We start from the raw sequence: 20342 nt of genomic DNA on the forward strand, positions 1-20342 counted from the left end.
CTTGACCACTTTAGTTCTTTCCTGGACAAAAGGCTCTGAAAATGGTCTCCTGTTGTTCAAGATTGTCATCATGTCCAACAACCACAGACTATTTAAAAACAGATTTAAAGACCCACCTTTTTCTCTTGCATTTTTTACTTCAGTCTGAGGTTGCAGCCATCATGTTTTTGTCAACTCGTAATTTGGGCTATTTCTAGCAGTTTTTTTATTATTCAGTTACTCAGTAACTTTTTTATTTAGCTTTTGGTATAATCATGTTATTTATGTGTTTTCCATTTTAGCCTTGCTTTTTGGGATTATAATTGGCTAAATTATTATGGTTATTTTCATGCTTTTGTTTGGTCTGCCTCGAATGAAAAGCATGCAATTTGGGTCTACAACTCCTGTTGTTTTAAATGTGCATATTCATACAGTTATAGGTGGCTATATACCTACCTAAAGATTCCACTAAATATGTTGATTGATTCTGAAATCTGACAAGTAGCCTAGAAATTAACGTTAAGTTGTTAATAACGACAATGTTTACAGGCATATTGATATTAGGTGTACAAAGTGTGCAATCAATGAATGTATTTGCACATCAAATGATCATGTTGTGTCGCTTAGAAACCAACGAACCCTGAAGTCCCAACATTCAATAGGTTGCCAATGTTGCTGTAACGTTGTCACGTGATCTCATTCCACGTGGGAAACCAAAGAGTATTGGACAAGGAGTGGTCACATTCACCAAGTTCTATAACAATATAAGTCCCTAAAAGTACTGAAAATTGGAAATACTCCAGTAAAGTACAATATACCTCAACATTGTACTTAAATACAGTACTTGAGTAAATGTACTTATAACAGTTACGTTCCACCACTGCAGTGGTGTAAAGTAACTAAGTACATTTACTTAAGTACTGTACTAAGTACAATTCTGAGGTATTTGTACTTTACTTGAGTATGTCCAATTTCCAATACTTTTACTTCTACTCCACTACATCTCAGAGGCAAATATTGTACTTTTACTCCACTACAATTATTTGAAAACTTTAGTTACTAGTTACTTTGTAGATATAAATGATGATATTATGAAACATACATTAACCACTTTAGCCCTATTTTATACCTAGGCTATTTGAAAATAGCCGATCTACAAGCTCACAACGCGTCGCATCGCGACGCGTTGTGAGCTTGTAGATCTGCTATTTTCAAACATTTTAGTACTTTTACTTTTGGTACTTTAAGTACATTTTGATGCCAATACTTTTGTACTTTTAAGTAGATTCTGAATTCTGGACTTTTACTTGTAGCAGAGTATTTCTATATTGCAGTATTGGTACTTTTACTTAAGTAAAGAAGTTGAGTACTTTTCCACCACTGCAGTGGGCCCGTTTGCCTCAGTGCAAGAAGACACCGTCTGTGTGACCGCTCCTTCTTTAACATACTCCTTGTGGGGAAGCAGGAAGTCAGCAGCATATTTTGCTAGAAGGATAAACTTTATCAACAACACGCTGCTGCAATAAAAACATATTTAGTTTGATCCCTTCTATAATTATCATTACATATCTGTGCGTGGTTTCTTTGTGTTTGATGATGACAGAAGAGAGGTGTTGCTTAAAGGCTCAACTCATGGAGAAAGAGAGAGAGATTGATGCCCTGAAAAAGAAACTGGCTCAGTTAGACAAGGTACAGTACAGCAGACTGTGGTGGTCCTCAAACTTTTTCATGTCAAGGACCCCCAAAATGACACTTATTAGCCCGCAGACCCCCCATTTGAAAAGATATGCCAGGGACCCCCAGAAGAGAAGAGTTTTAAGGCTCTATAGCAGTGATTCTCAACCATTTTAATGTCAAGGACCCCCAGTTTGACATGCATTAGGCTACGGACCCCCATTTAATTACACTTCTATCTCTGGGACCCCAATTTATATTGTAAGATCAATGTTAATTTAACTCTGAGAGTGTTCAAATGGAACCAAATGGACCCGTTAGGGTCCATTTGGTTCCATTTGTACACTCTCAGAGTTACAGACCCATAAGGGTCCATTTGGTTCCTAACTATCTATCATTTAGCTGGGGACCCCCTGGAACTCCCTCAAGGACCCCACTTTGAGAACCAATGCAGTACAGTATCATAATAATAACAATAAAACAAAATGTGACAATTTAGACGGGTGCAGACAGTAAAATACATTTATCTTAAAGGTATGGTAAGTTATATTTTTGTTGGTTAAATCACAAAAACGTTTTTTATTCAAAGTTTAAAGCACTATATTCTGATAGTAATCATTGCTATATCTATATAGAGTGTTTGTTCAGTAACAGAGGTCTCCCTGTCTCTCCAGCTCTTTATTAAACAGAAAATACATTTTCAGGTGGGTTGCCAATTTCAGGAGAGAGAACCTATTCATCAGCCTCAATTTGATAGTGTTCCAGTTCAAATGTTTTGGAGTAATCACTTCCTATATACACACACACACACACACACACACACACACACACACACACACACACACACATACACACATACATACATACATACATACATACATACATACATACATGTATATGTATATATGTATATATGTGTGTATGTATGTGTGTGTGTATATATATATATATATATATATATATATATATACATATGCACACACACACACACACACACACACACACACACACACACACACACACACACACACACACACACACACACACACACATAAGCACACACACAAATTAACCAAATATAAATACCAATTTATACATGACGTGTGACAGAGTTCCGCATTCTCCAGTGCTGTGCACATAAAACACATTAAATAGCAGCAGATATTAAATATGTATATAATGCAGGGGTGATTCAGCATTATATGTGTGAGAGGAACCGGTGATTCTACTGTATAGTCACACCTTTAATCCACTGGATAACAATCAATACATTATTACAACATTAATTATTACAGTATACATTGTAATACAGTATATACATATATACGCGTACATATATACGAATACAAGAACGCTCTGCCCAAAATGTCTGTCTAAACCTAACCTTATTCCTAAACGTGACCTCAGTAAAACTATGCCTAACCCTAAACTTATATCTAACCTTAACCTCAGTAAAACGAGTACAAGAACCGCCTGGGGTGAGCTGTCCGTGAAAGAAATGGGGGCGAGTGTGTTTTGGGGCGAGCGTTCCGGTTATCATACATAAAAACCTCCTGAGCCCATACTGTCCCATTAAGGAGAGTTAGAAAATGTTTATTATGGGTATCGAAATGAAACTACTGATGGGAAATATATTTACAGAGGACAGCTGACCTCGCCTGAAACACAAAGTTACAAAATCCAGACAGAAAACCATATCTTTGGACACGCCAAACTGTTCAAAACACAGTGTTTTTCTGCTGTTGTGTCCATGGACACACAAGAAAAATTCAATAAAAAATAAATGAAAAAACAAACAAACAAACAAACACAGTGTTCAGAATGTAAATTAAAGTAACCTTTCCTAATGAGCGTCCACACCAGACTTGCAGCCATACTATCAAAATATTGTAATTCATATCCCTGATATATAATGTAATGACAAAAATCACAAAGTTTGTCAACGATGGCCCGTTAAGCAGGTGTTCTTTATGTCATTGCAGAGTGACGTGGAGCTCCATGACAGAGTGACGACCCTGAGTCCTCTGGAAGCCAAAGCTGTCCTTTCCAACGAGGACATCATGCGTTACAGCAGACAGCTGCTGCTGCCAGAGCTGGGCGTACAAGGTCAGCTGGTTACTGTTTGATTTGGATCTCTTTTAACCACTTAAACCCTATATAACCTACTTTGTTGACTGGAGCCGGTAGAATGGCTATTTTAGAAACATTTTATTGAAAGTATAAAATAAGCCTTAAAGCGGCACAAAACCTTTTTTTAAATTAATACATTTTGTCCAATCTGCATGGTAGAGTATGTTAATACAATATAACTTATACAATGGTGGTTGTATTTTTTTCTCCCTGCTCTTCTATTGAGACATTTAGATCAAAGGTCATGTCTCTCATAGACACAGGATCTGACACGAATTTTGACCTGATGGTCAAGATTCAATTCATCCCCTGAGCAAGCAGACAGGCTCTATTATTGGTAAAAAAAAAATCAGAACTTGCACAGGAAATCCTGTTCAAATCTGGGGTAGAAGAGGAAAGTTACATATTGCTGCTTTAAGGGATTAAAACCAGGAAAATATATTTTTTGATATAACTCTATATTATAATATGCAAAAATCCCAGATGATCTAGACCAGCGATTCCTGGTGCGTGTACCCCCTGGGGTGCGTGGCATTAATAACGTAATGGTGGTGCTGGTGTTATAATTAAATAACACATGTACATTTCTCTGAACTTTGACCTTTCTCCAAACAAATACCCCAGTAGGTCAGCTCACTGTTTCTTCTCAGACCATGTGAGAAGGTCATATTCTATCACTGGTAAACATGTGGTAACATTTTACTGCACCAAACTGGAGAAATCTCACTTCACAATCGCCTTGTAGACTCATATCACGATATTGATGTGATATCTACATTGCCCAGCCCTAATGTGAATGAATGTTCATTGTGTGCAGGTCAGCTGAACCTGTCCAAGACCTCAGTGCTGGTGGTGGGCTGTGGAGGACTGGGTTGTCCCCTGGTACAATACCTGGCTGCAGCTGGCATTGGTAGGTAATCCATCTGCTTGGTGACCAGTAGAGCCCGACCCATGACAGATTTTTTAGCCCGATACCAATCCCTGATTCCTATAATGTCCTATAATGTAGCACACCGTCCTATAATGTAGCACACCGATTACAGATGTTTTGACTGGTATTTTTGGTCCAAAAAGTGCAAGATATTCAAAATAGATTTGGAACACGTAATTAAAGTTCCTATATCTGAGAACATTTAACTCATAAGCAAGCAAATATAAAAAAATAAACACAAAACTCTCTCTCTCTCTCTGATTGATTAGTCAGAAATGTAAACAGCTCGTGGTACAGTAAGACATTAAAGCTAAAAGGATAACACAAAAAAGTCCTGGGGACTTGTTTCCATTGTGGTCCTATGTATTCAATTCATCAACATAGCATACAGCCCCTCTCTCTCTCTCTCTCTCTCTCTCTCTCTCTTAAAAAATAACTATTGCAACCACAAACCTCTAATAGAAGTATCTGTCAGCTGCTGCAGTTCACACTTGTATGAGAGCTCCATCTACTGGATAATTCTATTAACCCATTAAGACCTGAAGCCGATTCTACACGTCTCCTAAATCTCAACAGTATTCTGAAAAGCTTATGTTTCTATGTCAGTGCTGCTCAATCTTTTTCATGTCAAGGACCCCCAAAATGATATGTATTTGGCCGCGGACCCCCATCAAAATATGTTGTTCCAGGGACCCCCAGAAGCAAAGATTTGAGTTAAAAATGTTCGCTTTAAAAATATATATATATTCAAAGATTTGAACACATTTTCACGATTTTTCAAAAATAGCAGATCTATAAGCTCATAGTGCGGCACTCGGTGCCGCGCTATGAGCTTGTATATCTGCTATTTCAAAATAGCAGATATTTGTGTCTCCTACCGGAGAAGAGAAGGAGTGACAGGCTGTGACTTTGTCACTTTTGGTGTCCAGTATCCAGTAAGAAAGGGGGCTGTAAACTAGGGGTCAAGGTCAAGTGTATTAATATGTTACATACATAAACAAGACATGGACATAGGCAAGGACAGGGTCGTGCTGTCCACTGGGACATTTGGGACAATTCCCGAACGGCCGCTCCATTCCATTTAATTTTTTTTTACTTTTTTTTTCTCCCCACTTTTTTTGTTTATACATTTTGAACATTTTCTGCACAGTGAGTACTTTTACTTTTGGTACTTTCAGTATATTTTGATGCGGATACTTTTGTACTTTTTACTCAAGTACATTTTGAATAAGGGGACTTCTACTTGTAACAGAGTATATCTACATTGCAGTATTGATACTTTTACTTAAGCAAAACATGTGAGCATCTTCTTCCATCACTGATTGGGTGTTTGAATCACGGAATCTTAACTTCCAAATCCTTTTTTTTTTGTCCTCTTTTCTTTCTCTGGCTCAGAAAGACGATAAGGGGCGAGAGAAGCCAAGAGGCTAAATCTCTCTCCACACGCAAACTGCCGTCACTGCAGCCAACACTGCGCTCGGTGTGCTGGCGAAAACAGTCAAAACACACCAACACTTAGTGAATTAAAAGCTATTTAGTTGTCCTAAAAGTCACGTCTGATCTCCCTGTTACGTTGCTATGACACACAGTATTAGCCTGGTTCCAGACGAATCTGCCTTTGCAAAATCGCATCGCACTTTAGCCCTCGGCAGATTAGGTCTGGCCCCCCTCCATAGAGATCTCATTTCTCTCCCGCCGAGGTTGTGCGGGACCAACCAGGGCCCAGTATCCTAATGTGGGCGGGCTTATCACCTTATTTGGAGCAATGACGTACAAGGAATCACTGCTCTGATTGGTTCGTATACAAGGAAGCACTGCTCTGATTGGTTTAGGTCTAACCAATAGAGTCCGTTTGGATCTTTTTGTAACCGCCCCTTGGAAAAAAATCTATCGTTGATAGGGACCAGACTAATATCCACGCAGTGTGTCGTGTGATATTGTCTGGCCACACGAGGCTAACACAGTATAGCAGGGTATATATATACCCAGTGGTGGAAAAAGTACTCAGATGTTTTACTTAAGTAAAAGCATCAATACTGCAGTGTAGAAGTACTCTGTTACAGGTAAAAGTCCCGGAATTCAACATTTACTTGAGTAAAAGTACAAAAGTATTGGTATTAACATGTACTTAAAGTACCAAAAGTAAAAGTACTAAAGTGTTTGAAAATAGCCTATCTACAAGCTCACAACGCGTCGCATGTGAGCATGTGAGCTCACAACGATGCGACGCGTTGTGAGCTTGTAGATCTGCTATTTTCAAATAGCCTATGTATAAAATAGGGCTGAAGTGGTTATTGTATGTTTTATATAATGTCACGCCACAGCATCACGACACCTTTACAGCGGGTTCAAGGCGCCCTTACAGCGGGTTCAAGGCGCCCTGCCACCCGTGCATTTGAGTTACAAATGTTCCATTTAAAATAAAATAAAAACACACACACACACACACACACACACACACACACACACACACACACACACACACACACACACACACACACACACACAACCTTGCCCACATTTGGAGTCATATGTTGTCTACTGACATCATAGATGAGTGACATCACACGCTTGGCCTATAAAGGTGAGAGAGCCATTCATTTATCCGCCTAACGCACAGACAGTCAGACACATAGCATCTCCACTGAGAAGTCCAGAGGTGAGATTACAGTATGTTCAGTTTGTTTAAAAGCAAGCGCTGTGCGATCGGCAGCTGTGCGCTGCTGATCGCCACGGCGATGCTGTTGGGTTTGATTTTGTTGGCTTTGGCTGATAATCCGGAGTTGGCTGATAATCTGGAGGTCCCTGTTTTGAAAGACGATGGCGATGATCTGGCTGATAATCCGGCTGATAATCCGGAGATCCCTGTTTTTAAAGACCATGTTGATCGGGACGTCCTCAAAAAGGCCTTCACCGTCACACACCAGGAGGCTGAGCGGTTCACCAACTTCAAGTACCTGCTGGACCACCCAGACAAGTGTTCCGGAGAAGACGTCCATCTTCTCCTCTTCATCAAAAGCTCTCCGGCACACGCGGACCGGCGGGAGGCCATCAGGTCCACCTGGGGCAACGAGACATACATCCGGCGCTCCAAGGGACTCACGGTCAAGGTTCTGTTCCCCTTGGGAGCGCCGAGCTCCAGCAGCGTCCAAGAGGATCTGGAGCATGAGGACCGCCTCCACGGTGACCTGATCCAGCAGGATTTCGCAGACTCGTTCCGCAACCTCACCCTGAAGGTTATCATGCAATTCCGCTGGGCACGCCGACGGTGCGCCCATGCGAGCTTCGTCATGACGGCCGACGACGACACTTTGGTCCACACTCCTAACCTGGTGGATCACCTGCAGGACGCGGCCCAGAGGAACGTCACCGACCTGTGGCTCGGCTATGTGTGGCGCGGGGCGGGGCCCTTCCGAGACGGGAACAGCAAGTACTACTTGCCCTACGAAATGTACCCGTGGTCGACCTTCCCTGACTACACGGCAGGGTCTGGGTACGTGGTTTCCAGGGACGTAGTGGAGAAGATCTATCAAGCGACTCTGACACTCGATGGTTCTATCCACATGGACGACGTGGTCATGGGTATCTGTGCCAACATCGTGGGCGTCACGCCACAGCATCACGACTTCTTTACATGGGGGTTCAAGGCGCCCTACCACCCGTGCATTTACAGGCAGATGATGAACTCGCACGGTCATCACGGCCAGGACATGTATGACCTCTGGAAGGCGGTGACGGACCCGCAGGTTGAACAGATCGCCTCTAAGACAGACTGCATGTCGGTGAAAATGTCTCTCCTGTGTAAACCCAACAGGGGTAGGTATGACACCTACCCCTGTAAGGCGGCCTTTGTGTAGAATAGATTGTGGTTAAATTAATGAAATCAGGGGCAGTCCGGGCACTTAGGCTCTAATGTAGCCTGGATTTAGCACATCGCAGGTTCGAGTCCTGTTCCCGGGCGATCTCTGCTAGGTGTCCCTCCCCATCTCTTTCTCTTTAGAAGGTACGCTCTATAGCAGGGGTGGGCAAGCATTTTCTTTTTTCTCCAGGAGGTCCATACCGACTTCCATCCAATGAGTTCCGGTAGGAGACACAAAGGAGACTCTTTGTGTCTCCTACCGGAGAAGAGAAGGAGTGACAGGCTGTGACACTTTTGGTGTCCAGTATCCAGTAAGAAAGGGGGCTGTAAACTAGGGGTCAAGGTCAAGTCTATTAATATGTTACATCTCCCCGTGTCTCCTAGGGTAGTTAATACCCTCACAAAAACATGTAGTAATCCTGGTCACTATACCGCCTCCCCCATGACAGCCCGGGCGCCTGATGGAGGGGAAGGGAACTGGTTGGAATAACGTGTTCCTTCCACGCGCTACGTCCAACCAGGGAAACTCCCCCCTGTCAGGTGACAAGAAGGTCAGTTGGCTCTCATGCATTGAAGGGAAGCATGAGCTCGGCCCTGGCCTCCCTACTGTGGGGGACTGGTGTAGCGCTGGTGTAGGGCTGGTATAGCGCCCAGGATCACTTAGGAAATTGGCACCGGGTGAAAAAAATTGGTTACAAAAATCGCTCCATTCCATTTTTTTTATTTAAAAAAATAATAATTTTCAAAAAGTTCAACTAGCCGATCTACATCGACACGTTGTGAGCTTGTAGATCGGCTATTTGCACTATTTGAAAATGTTTTTAAAAATGGTAAAAAAATTGCAAAGAAGATTAGGGATAATGGGTGAACTGGCGCTTGATCTAAAATGACAGAGATGCGTTCCCGGTCTTAAAGGGTTAAAGGTGATTGGACGAGGGGCTACCATGTAACGCATCGGTTCTCAAAGTGGGGTCCGGGGACCCCCAGGGGTCCTTGAGGGAGTTCCAGGGGGTCCCCGGCTAAATGATGGATAGGTCCATTTGATTCCTTAATGGACCCTTATGGGTCTGTAACTCAGAGAGTGTACAGATGGAACCAAATGGACCCAAACGGCTCCACTTGGTTCCATTTGTACACTCTCAGAGTTAAATTAACATAGATTCAGGACACATCAGCTACATAACTGCTGATCCCGCTGTTATGTAATGTATAATATAAAATGTATATAAGATCTAATGGCTGATATATTGGTCGGGCTCTGTCTCTATTAAGATTAATGTGGAGACTGGTGTGTTATTATGAATTTATTTACAGACCGTTCTCATTACACACAACTCATAAAGCCTGAATTATACTTCGTCTCTCATTGAAAATAGCCGAAATCTACAGGCTCACAGCGCGCCGTGCTGCGACGCGTTGTGAGCTTTTAGATCTGCTATTTTCCTGTGTGTCAACACCGGCGCGTAACCAAGTGCAAATCAAGGCATAAGTGTGGTAAGGATTCTTGTGATGTTTTGTCCGGTCAGGTCGTCTGGGGCTGCTGGACTACGACGAGGTGGAACTCAGTAATCTGCACAGACAGGTCCTGCATGGAGAGCAGACCCTGGGTCAGTCCAAGGCCCTGTCTGCCGCCAACGCTGCCAGGAGGTAACTGATCTGGAGCCTGCACTCACCGCAGTACAGCCACCATGTTACTGTACATACATTTGTTAAAAGAAACAGAGGGGGGGGGAAGGGGGACATTTTCTTAAAGGGGGGACATTTTCTTAAATCATTTAAGCCCTACAGCAGGGGTCTTCAACAGGGGCTCCTCAGAGTTACCACAGGGGGGCCACCAAATCTTTTTTTACATTAACCACGTGAACCCTAGCGTTCTATTCTGAGGAGAACCTTAGCCAAAAAATCGCAGATCTACTAGCTCGGGCTATTTTCGGCAAAGAGTTTGGTGTAGAGGGGGGAAAAAAGAGCAGACCAAGTACAGAGCCAAAGGTCAAGTTTACGACGTATTGAAGGTTTAAGTGGTTAAATGTCTGAAAAATACACATTAACATGAATCCAACACATACTGATGATATAGTGCTGTCAAACGAGTCTACGAAGTCATCAATGAAATCAAAAATCTGCAACACAATCTGCAACACAATCTGCAAAACAATCTGCAACACAGATTGTATTCAAAATGTAGTGGGGGGTCCCTGCTTCATCTCTCTGTCAGCTAAGGAGTGCTTGGCCTGAAATACTTTGAAGACCCATACAGTATATCATTTGTCATAAAACAAAAAGCGCAAAAAGACAACCTACAAGCGCTCTATTGCAACACGTTATGCATTGTGACAAAGACGATAGGTACAAATGTTATTTTACAAAACACACTCTGTTGTACCAAAACGGCACACAGATCATTTTGAAATAACCCATCGTGGTAGTTTGCTGGACGGAGCTACTGAATGGTCAATATGTATAATAATCATCGCTCTTGCTTATGTAATAGTTAAGCTGGCGCTTTCCAGTCTGCCCACAGGTTATATTTGGTCGTGTATATTCTATATTTCGCCCCAGTTTGCAAATATTGTGTAAACATAACATGTCATTTTAGAGATGTCTGTCTGTCGCCCTCACACACAGTGAGCCCACTGTGGTTAGTGCTCACCATACCGGCTGGAGCCACAAGAGGGTGCTATCTCTCTGAACACCGTCACCTCACACAGCTCTACCTTGGCCCAGTGTTGTGTTGTTAAGCAGATCATTTTGTCTCAGCAATCAGACAGATTAGTGATAAGTCAGTTGATTGCTTTATCCAACCTTGACTTATTTTTTATTATTATGAGGTACCGTAAGTCATGAGTTTGTTGTTTTTCTCCCCAGGTTGAACTCTACAGTAGAGTGTATTCCATACCACCTCCAGCTGAGGTCAGAGAACGCCCTGCAACTCATTCAACAGTATCCTATGACACCTGTCTGTCTGTCTGTCTGTCTGTCTGTCTGTCTGTCTGTCTGTCTGTCTGTCTGTCTGTCTGTCTGTCTGTCTGTCTGTCTGTCTGTCTGTCTGTCTGTCTGTCTGTCTGTCTGTCTGTCTGTCTGTCTGTCTGTCTGTCTGGTCTGTCTGTCTGTCTGTCTGTCTATTTGTTATCCAAATGTACTTAAAGTGCCAAAAGTATAAAGTACTCATCATGCAGAATGTCCCATTTCCAGTTTTCAAATGTATTAAAATCTTTTGAAAATAGCAGATGTACAAGCTCACAATGCGTCACATCGTGACGCATTGTGAGCTTGTAGATCGGCTATTTTCAAATGGCCAAAATGTATACAGAGCTGAAATGGTTAATGTATGTTTTGTAATAATAATCAAAATCTACAAGTAACTAAAGTTTTCAAAGAATTGTAGTGGAGTAAAAAGTACAATATTTGCCTCTTGAGATGTAGTGGAGTAGAAGTAAAAGAACTGAAAATTGGAAATACTCCAGTTAAGTAAAAATACCTGAAAGTTGTACTTAAGTACAGTACTTGAGTAAATGTACTTACTGTAGTTACTTTACATCACTGTGTGTGTGTGTGTGAGTGTGTGAGTGAGTGAGTGAGTGAGTGAGTGAGTCTGATCTATTCCTTCCTTCATTCCTTCCTTCGTAATGGCAAAGCCTTGAACTCATAACCAGTAGTGTAAAAGAGCGCCAGCTTACCAGAGCTCAGCTGACATCTATTCCTTTTATGTATCAAGAAATACTTTTGAAACCAAATAAATGGTACAGTACAATGGTTTTAGCTCATGAATAAGCTGTTAAATGTTGATGAGTCAGTCTGTCAACGTGACTGACCCCTTGACCTCACTGACCCACATGTATGACATCGTGGCTGACTGCTCGGACAACGTCCCCACTCGTTACCTGGTGAACGACGCCTGTGTCCTCGCTGGCAAGCCTCTGGTGTCAGCCAGCGCTCTGAGAATGGAGGGACAGGTACGGTACTGTAGCGTTCATGTAGTAGTTCAGTGGTTCTCAAACTTTTTCATGTCAAGGACCCCAAAAAAATGATATGTATTTGGCCATACCCCCTCAAAATATTTTGTTCCAGGGACCACCCCAGAAGCAAAGATTTGAGTTACAAATGTTCGCTTTAAAAATATATATATATTCAAAGATTTGCACACATTTTCAGGATTTTTCAGAAATAGCAGATCTACAAGCTCATAGCGCGGCACTCGGTGCCGCGCTATGAGCTTGTATATCTGCTATTTTTGAATAGCCAAAGTATAAAAGGTTAAAGTGGTTAAGATTATTGTGATGCTATATTAACACCTATATTAAGGCCTGTTTCTGTTGTTACCCTCCATGTTCAGCACTTTGGTCAATCTTGATTGTTGTAAATGTGCTATATAAATAAAGTTTTTTATTTGATTTGATTTGAACACATTTTGCTGGGGACCCCCTGGAACCATCACAACGCATCACATCGTGATGCGTTGTGAGCTGGTAGATCGGCTATTTTCACTAGTTTGGGTCCCGGGGAGACATAAAAGTTATGTTTTGGGTCTCGAGCTAAAAAGTTTGGGAAGCAATGTTTGTCCGTCCATCTGTCCGTGGCTAATATCACAGACGTCCACTACTAATCCATTAGCGCCAAATCAGTGGCTTGTGCACGCTGCCAGTATGCCAAAGAAGTCAATCCCCAAATATGTTTCATATGTTTTTGAATTTTGTGTGAATATAAAAACAAAATATGATTGTTTTGTGTGAGTGAATATAATTCACATCTATTTATTAATGCACAAAACCTCTGTGAGTGAGAGGGTATCCTGCACGTATCTCGAGAACCATTCAACCAATCGACTGAAAACTTGAGTGTGTGTATTGCTGAGGACCCAAGGGAGTGCAGTAGTGCCCAGTGGGAAGTCGGTCGGATCATTCAGTGGTTCTCCCAAAATATCTTATGAATCCACAAATCTTTGTGTATTTTGTCTGTCTGTCTGTCTCCGTTTTATGCCCATATATGGAGATCCCTGATGTCATCAATATGATGTCATACTACTGACGTCATACACTGGCCTCCCAAGTACTGTGATAATGCGTACTGCACTAAGTACTCTGACAACGGGTACAACGGGTAGCCTATTGCAGTGGTTCTCAAACCTTTTCATATCAAGGACCCCCAACATTACATGTATTTCAGATCCACTCAAATCCACCGTCCTGCTGTCTCTCCATATTTGGCAAGTATGACGTCATCAACATGATGTCAGAGATCCACATGAAGCCAATGCTGTTATTAGACCCCACCTTGTTTCAGTGTAAAGGGTCTCTCACCCTGTCAGAGAGAATAATACCTGGGCACTTCAGCAGAGAGAGACTACCCAAATAAAATACTGGAGCACTCGACTGGTCTGCACGTATTTATTATTTTTGCAGGGGTGACTTTATTTTTGTAGTCTCTCCTGAAGTGCTCAGGTATTATTCTCTCTGATGTAAGTTGTCCCTGTTGAGCACCATCGAGCCCTTCTACCTTCAACTGGCTGAAGCGCGTTGGACATCTCTTTGTACCTATAGTCTCTCACTGTGTGTGTGTGTGTGTGTGCGTGCATGTGCGTGTGTTTGTTTACAGCTGAGTGTATATAACTACGGTGGCGGGCCGTGCTACAGGTGTCTGTTTCCGGTGCCTCCTCCCGCAGAAACAGTGACTAACTGTTCTGATGGAGGCGTTTTAGGAGTGGGTGAGTTTAAACATTTCAGCCTGGTGGCCTCATTTTGGACATACTGTACCATTATAAATGCTCATTTTTAGAAGAATTGCCAAAGTTTCGCTAAAACCTTAAAGAATAGCAGTTCTACGTGCGACGCATTTTGACCTATTGACCTTATACATCTGCTATTTCTTTTTACTATTTCGACATATGACAGAAGGATATAGGGCTTAAGTGGTTAATAGCGTTCTGAAACATTAGACTTGCACACTTCTGATTAAATGCACTAAAACCAGATTTATTCCAGATTAATTCCAGCACCTGCTGGAAAAAATCTGTGTTTTTTTTTTGGACCATTAAATAATTAAAGTGTGCGAGACGAGTTCAGGTTGACATTTTATTCTTTAATTCTGCACCGTCCGTAAGAAGTGTTCTGGCGTATGTATGTGTCTTTTGGACACTATTGAGTTTGATGTCACGACCCCTACTTTACTTTTCCATACGATCATTTAACATTGTATTAAAAAAAAAGTACAGTTTCCTTTTGAGATGATAATTGTCGTAATTTTCCTTTTAGTTCCTGGGATAATGGGCTGCTTCCAAGCGTTGGAGGTGCTCAAGATTGCGTCTGGACGTGGCTGTATCCTTTTTGGCTTTTTCCGCTCTGTCGCTATACACCCACGATACGCCACTAAACGCCCTCTTATTGTGTCACACTTTTTCTTATGAGTCACGCAGCTGATTGAATGAACGAATGGATGGATGAATGGCTGAATGGCTGCCTGAATGAACCGTGCAGATTGAGATTCCATTGTAGCAGCTGTGGTTCCAGGGAAGGAAGGGGTGTTTGTTCATATCGGATAAAGAACCAAACAGAGCGAGGAATACTTTTGTGTCTGTGTTTTTGTGGCCTGTTGTTCATATACATAAACCTTAACCCATTAAGACCGGGAAAGCATCTGTGTCAGACTCATTTTATAGATTTCTTTGGGCTATTAAAAAAATAGCAGATCTACAAGTTCATAGCGTGGCACCGAGTGCCGCGCTATGAGCTTGTAGATCTGCTATTTTTTGAAAAATCATGAAAATTTTTGCAAATCTTTGAATACATATATTTTTAAAGGGAACATTTGCAACTCAAATCTTTGCTTCTGGGGATTCTACAAATGTCTTCTAAATCCTAACAGTTTTTTGATAAAACGATTGTTGCTATAATCAGTGGTTCTGAAACTTTTTCATGTCAAGGGCCCCCAAAATTATATGTATTTGGCCGCGGACCCCCATCTCAAAATATTTTGTCCCAGGGACCCCAGAAGCAAAGATTTGAGTTACAAATGTTTGCTTTAAAAAATATATATTCAAAGATTTGCAAAAGCTTCCACAATAATAAAAAAAAACAAGATCTACAAGCTCGTAGCATGGCACTCGGTGCCGCGCTATGAGCTTGTATATCTACTATTTTTTTTAATCTAAATCAAAAAATGACACAGATGCGTCCCCGGTTTGAATGGGTTAAGAAACGTTTCTGATGGCAGAACGGTTGCGGTCGTTCCAAAACGTTTGTTCTGTAAATACGGAGAGACACATCATCAGATAAAAGGCATGTCCTGTCCTGTGTTGTGTTAAACCTGGTTAACAACTGGCTCTGTGTGCATCAGCCAGGGAAGTATATCAGCCAAGGAAAATAATACCTGTTTTCCAACCCAATGAGTGAATGCTACTATGCTGTGTTGTACAGCACTGGTTTAACTTCAGGGACTGTTTTAACTTCAGGGACCCTCCGTTTAATATGAATTAGGCCACAGACCCCCATTTGATACCATTTTTATATTTATTATATTTACCAGTGTTAACTTAACTCTGAGAGTGTACAAATGAAATGATATGAAACACATGGAAGTGTTTGTATAACTCTCTGCAGTTACCGGCCGGTACAAGTCCATTTGTTTCCCAACTATTACTCACTTGCTGGGGACCCCCTGGATTGATTGATTGATTGATTGAATACTTTATTAGTCAGAAATGTAAACAGCAAGTGGTTCATTAAAGGGATAGTTCACCCAAAAAAATACTTTTTTTCTATCGATTAGTCACCCCACGGAGACTTGAATTCATTCATTTTAGTTTTAGTTTTTGTTGCATTCCTAAGCCAATAATTTGATGACCAGCGGAGCGGTAGACAGCGGTTCCGGTAGGAGACACAAAGGAGACTCTTTGTGTCTCCTACCGGAACCGCTGCCGGTCATCAAATTATTGGCTTAGGAATGAGACAAAAACAAGAAAATATCCATGAATTCAAGTCTCCATGGGGTGACTAATCCATAGAAAAAAAGTCATTTTGGGGGTGAACTATCCCCTTTTCAGGCTAAAAGGATAACATAAGAAAGGACCCCTGGGGGTCCCCGGACCCTACGTTGAGAACCACTTGTGTATATTAGTAAACAAACGCACTACTGGGAGACGTTTCCAACCAAGGCCCCCTGAATAACGTAGTGATAGTGCTGGGAAAAAGAAACGCCCTTTCCTTGACCCGGCCTGCTAGCATCCTGTGGCCAACAGTTGCTCATGTTCGATGCCCACGACACCCGGATGAGATCCATACGGCTTCGGCCCAAGCAGGCTGGCTGTGCCGTGTGCGGAGAGACCCCCACCGTCACACAGCTGGGGGACTACGAAGCCCTGTGTGGAGCTGCAGCCACCGATAAGGTCAGTCGTGGGGCGGGGAGAGGGTGGGGGGGGTAAAAAAAGTGTGGCCAAAGCTTCTCCATATTCTAACTTTTTGTGTTTTTTCGTAAATTAACCCATTCAATCATTTTAGATTTATTTGGCTATTCAAAAATAGCAGATATACAAGCTCATAGCACGGCACCGAGTGCCACGTTACGAGCTTGTAGATCTGCTATTTATTTTTTTTTAATTGTGAAAATCTTTGAATATATGTTTTTTGAAGCGAACATTTCCAACTCAAATCTTTGCTTCTGGGGGATTCTACAAATGTCTTCTAAATCCTAACAGTTTAAAAATAATTGCTATATATCAGTGGTTCTCAAACCTTTTCATGTCAAGGACCACCTAAAATTATATGTATTTGTCCGCGGACCCCCCCCCATCTCAAAATATTTTGTTCCAGGGACCCCCCTCCAGAAGCAAAGATTTGAGTTAATAAAAATGTATATATTCAAAGATTTGCACACATTTTCACGATTTTCTTTTTCAAAAATAGCAGATATACAAGCTCATAGTGCCGCGCTATGAGCTTGTATATCTGCTATTTTTGAATAGCCCAAAAACATCTAGAATGACACAGATGCGTTCCCTGATTGAATGGGTTCAATGGCGAGACATGCTATTTTCTCGCCATTGAATGCAACAGTAAAGTAACAGTTTTGGACATAAGAGGTTTCCGCCCGACACAGACACGATATCTCCTTTTTATTGAGTAGATTCTCATCTGCGATTTTAAACAGCACATGATTGAGGGACTCGTTATTATTTCAAGGCTGAAAAGGCCTGATTCTCTCTTCTCTCTCGGTACTATAACCCCTCCAAGAACTATTATGTGATTTTATGTCATGGCACTCTCTAACCAAAATAATTATGTACGCATTACGACGATAAGAAATGTTCCTGTGGTGTCAAGTGGACTTGGCCATCTGATTGGACAAATAGAAAAGCCTGTATAATTTGCTCCTATAATCATAGGAAAGTTCTCTTATATTGCTTCCAACCTTTTGTTCCAGTGCCGACGCCTGAACCTCCTCTCCGCAGATCAGAGGGTCACGGTGCAGGTACGACCCAACGACACGGCACGTAGCGTGACTCACTCCTATTTAGACATGTTCATTGTATGATTACACTCAATTTTCTCGTGTGTGCATTCATAAACTCCTGATTGCATCTCCCCGCGGTGGTTGACCCAGCCCTAAATGGGAAATGACTTTAAAATGCTCCCCGTCGATATTCTATGCTCTATGGGAAAGAATAACACGTTCTATTTGGCCCAGAAAGCAGCAGCGGCGGTAGTTGGATTGAGGGTTTGTTTTGTTTGTGTTTCTGCAGAATTGGAGCTTTCAAACTAGCTGAGTCATTAAGTCATTATTGTGCAAAAAAAAAAGGGCTCGGGCTTTGCTTCCCGTGATTTGGGAAAAAGATATGTAATGAAATTTTCATCTTACCTCCATAGTCTAGGACCTGGCTAACATATGTATGCACTTAATTTAGGAGAGATTATCTCAACTGTTCTTGACTAATATGACCCCAAGGAACAATTTAGGAACTATGAGAAATTCTCTATCCGGGGCGAAATACTCGGAAATGACCACGCCCCTTTTAAAATGAACACTACTTCAAACATGGCTCTATCTTCTAAACCGTTGGAGCTACAGATTTTCTGTGGTGCTCAAAATGTTCAGAATACTCATGTTTGAAACCCGTGCCCGAGCCAGCAACCCTACAGGTCATCATAGTGGCCAAATCCAATATAGCCGCCACCTGAAAAAGGATTTGTTTTTTGAACCAGATGAGCTATGAATGCAAACTTGGTGTCTAAATCATGTTTTTTGACAATTAGAAACATGTTAGAATGCTTATCTTTATGACTGGGTGTGGCTGGACCTCTATTTTGCATATTTCAAAGATGGCGACTATCTGACAATTAGTTTTACTTCCCTTAATCTTCTTCATTTTTTGCAAACTTGGTGTCTATTTTATACTTTTTGAACATTAAAAACACATTAGAATGCTCATATCATTGATTGAAGCCATCTAGAGCACTCGGATTTGCTTATTACAAATATGGCCTATATCAAAAATGTTATGTAACAAAGTTTCATCCAGAGTGTAGAGTTGTTGGAATGAGTTAAGATCAAACTGAAGAAAACAAACAACCTGTGTACAGATGTTGAAACAATAGAATATGAGTTGAACACAAATTATACAGCAACAGCCAGTACAGTATATGCAGAGCAATGCTCAGTATAAATTGAATAATATCATACTAGTCAAAGGTGTATAGAGTTTTAACAATATTATGTTTAAATTAGAATCACAGATTTATTTTGTTCTAATCATACAACTTCTATATCGAGGATATCCAACGGACTCCAGCTTCGCATAATTTGTCCACTACATGACTTTTGAAGCCACGGTGGAGGAGGATGGCTCAAGCTTTACTGGCATCAGCAAGACGGGTGCAGTAAGGTTCCCAAGTCTTAGTCATGGAGTCCCAATACCAGCCCAGCGTACTAAAATCTGGGATGTAATGGCCTTTTGACATGCTGAATGTATGTATCAGTTCTGTTGCTGTTGTAACACAATTATGTACAATGTACAATAATACATATTGTTCAAATTCTATACATCCTATGATAGGATTACATTTATGCTGTGCATTGTTGCACCTACTGTACTAGCTGTATAATTAGGAATGAGTTGTACACTAAATCATTCTATTGTTTCAATAAAATTACATCTGTAAGATACATTGGTTGTTTCATAACATAGTGGCCAATCTGGCCATATATGTGATATGCACATTATGTCCTCTAGATAGATTAAATCATTAAGATAAGCATTCCAACATGTTTCTAATGATCAAAAAACATGATTTAGACACCAAGTTTGCATTTGCTCATCTGGTTCAAACATAGCCAAAACATTTTTCAGGTGGCGGCCATGTTGGATTTGGCCACTATGACGATCCCGAAGGTTGCTGGCTCGGGCACCCTTGCTACATCATCAGAGCTATCTGGGACACATTTGATGCTTTTAGATTGATTCATGCAAAAATATTCTTATGGCCCTGGACTGTAATAAGTTGGCAGTTTTTAGCCTTTTTTTTAGCTGTTCTGTAATAAAATTTACAATTTGACATTTTACACTTTTCTATTTTTCACTAAACATGAGTATTGTGAACGTTTTGAGCACCTCAGAAAATCTGTAGCTCCAACGGTTTAGAAGATAGAGCCATGTTTGAAGTAGTGTTCATTTTAAAAGGGGCGTGGTCATTTCCGAGTATTTCGCCCCGGATAGAGAATTTCTCATAGTTCCTAAATTGTTCCTTGGGGTCATATTAGTCAAGAACAGTTGAGATAATCTCT

At 41.3% G+C, this 20342-nt stretch overlaps 2 protein-coding genes across 2 annotated transcripts in view; both read left to right on the forward strand.

Moving 5' to 3' along the window:
- The first annotated feature begins 1491 nt into the window (after positions 1-1491).
- mocs3 (molybdenum cofactor synthesis 3) overlaps positions 1492-20342 on the forward strand; it is a 24090-nt gene continuing 5239 nt past the window's right edge. Inside the window, exons 1-10 of the mRNA XM_080415145.1 lie at positions 1492-1668; positions 3636-3759; positions 4601-4693; positions 10100-10220; positions 11439-11513; positions 12409-12526; positions 14166-14274; positions 14822-14884; positions 16787-16950; positions 17985-18032. Of these exons, the coding sequence (XP_080271271.1) occupies positions 1573-1668; positions 3636-3759; positions 4601-4693; positions 10100-10220; positions 11439-11513; positions 12409-12526; positions 14166-14274; positions 14822-14884; positions 16787-16950; positions 17985-18032 (1011 nt within the window). The 5' untranslated portion in view covers positions 1492-1572. The remainder of the gene's footprint in view (positions 1669-3635; positions 3760-4600; positions 4694-10099; positions 10221-11438; positions 11514-12408; positions 12527-14165; positions 14275-14821; positions 14885-16786; positions 16951-17984; positions 18033-20342) is intronic.
- On the forward strand, positions 7387-8571 carry LOC308074093 (lactosylceramide 1,3-N-acetyl-beta-D-glucosaminyltransferase A-like; the record flags this gene model as incomplete). The annotated part of the gene is made up of 1 exon (XM_080413427.1): positions 7387-8571. The coding sequence occupies one exon, from the start codon at positions 7387-7389 to the stop codon at positions 8569-8571; it is 1185 nt and encodes a 394-aa protein (XP_080269553.1).

This window comes from Gymnoscopelus braueri (assembly GCF_963280865.1).
Source record: "Gymnoscopelus braueri genome assembly, chromosome: 19".
Lineage (NCBI taxonomy): Eukaryota > Metazoa > Chordata > Actinopteri > Myctophiformes > Myctophidae > Gymnoscopelus > Gymnoscopelus braueri.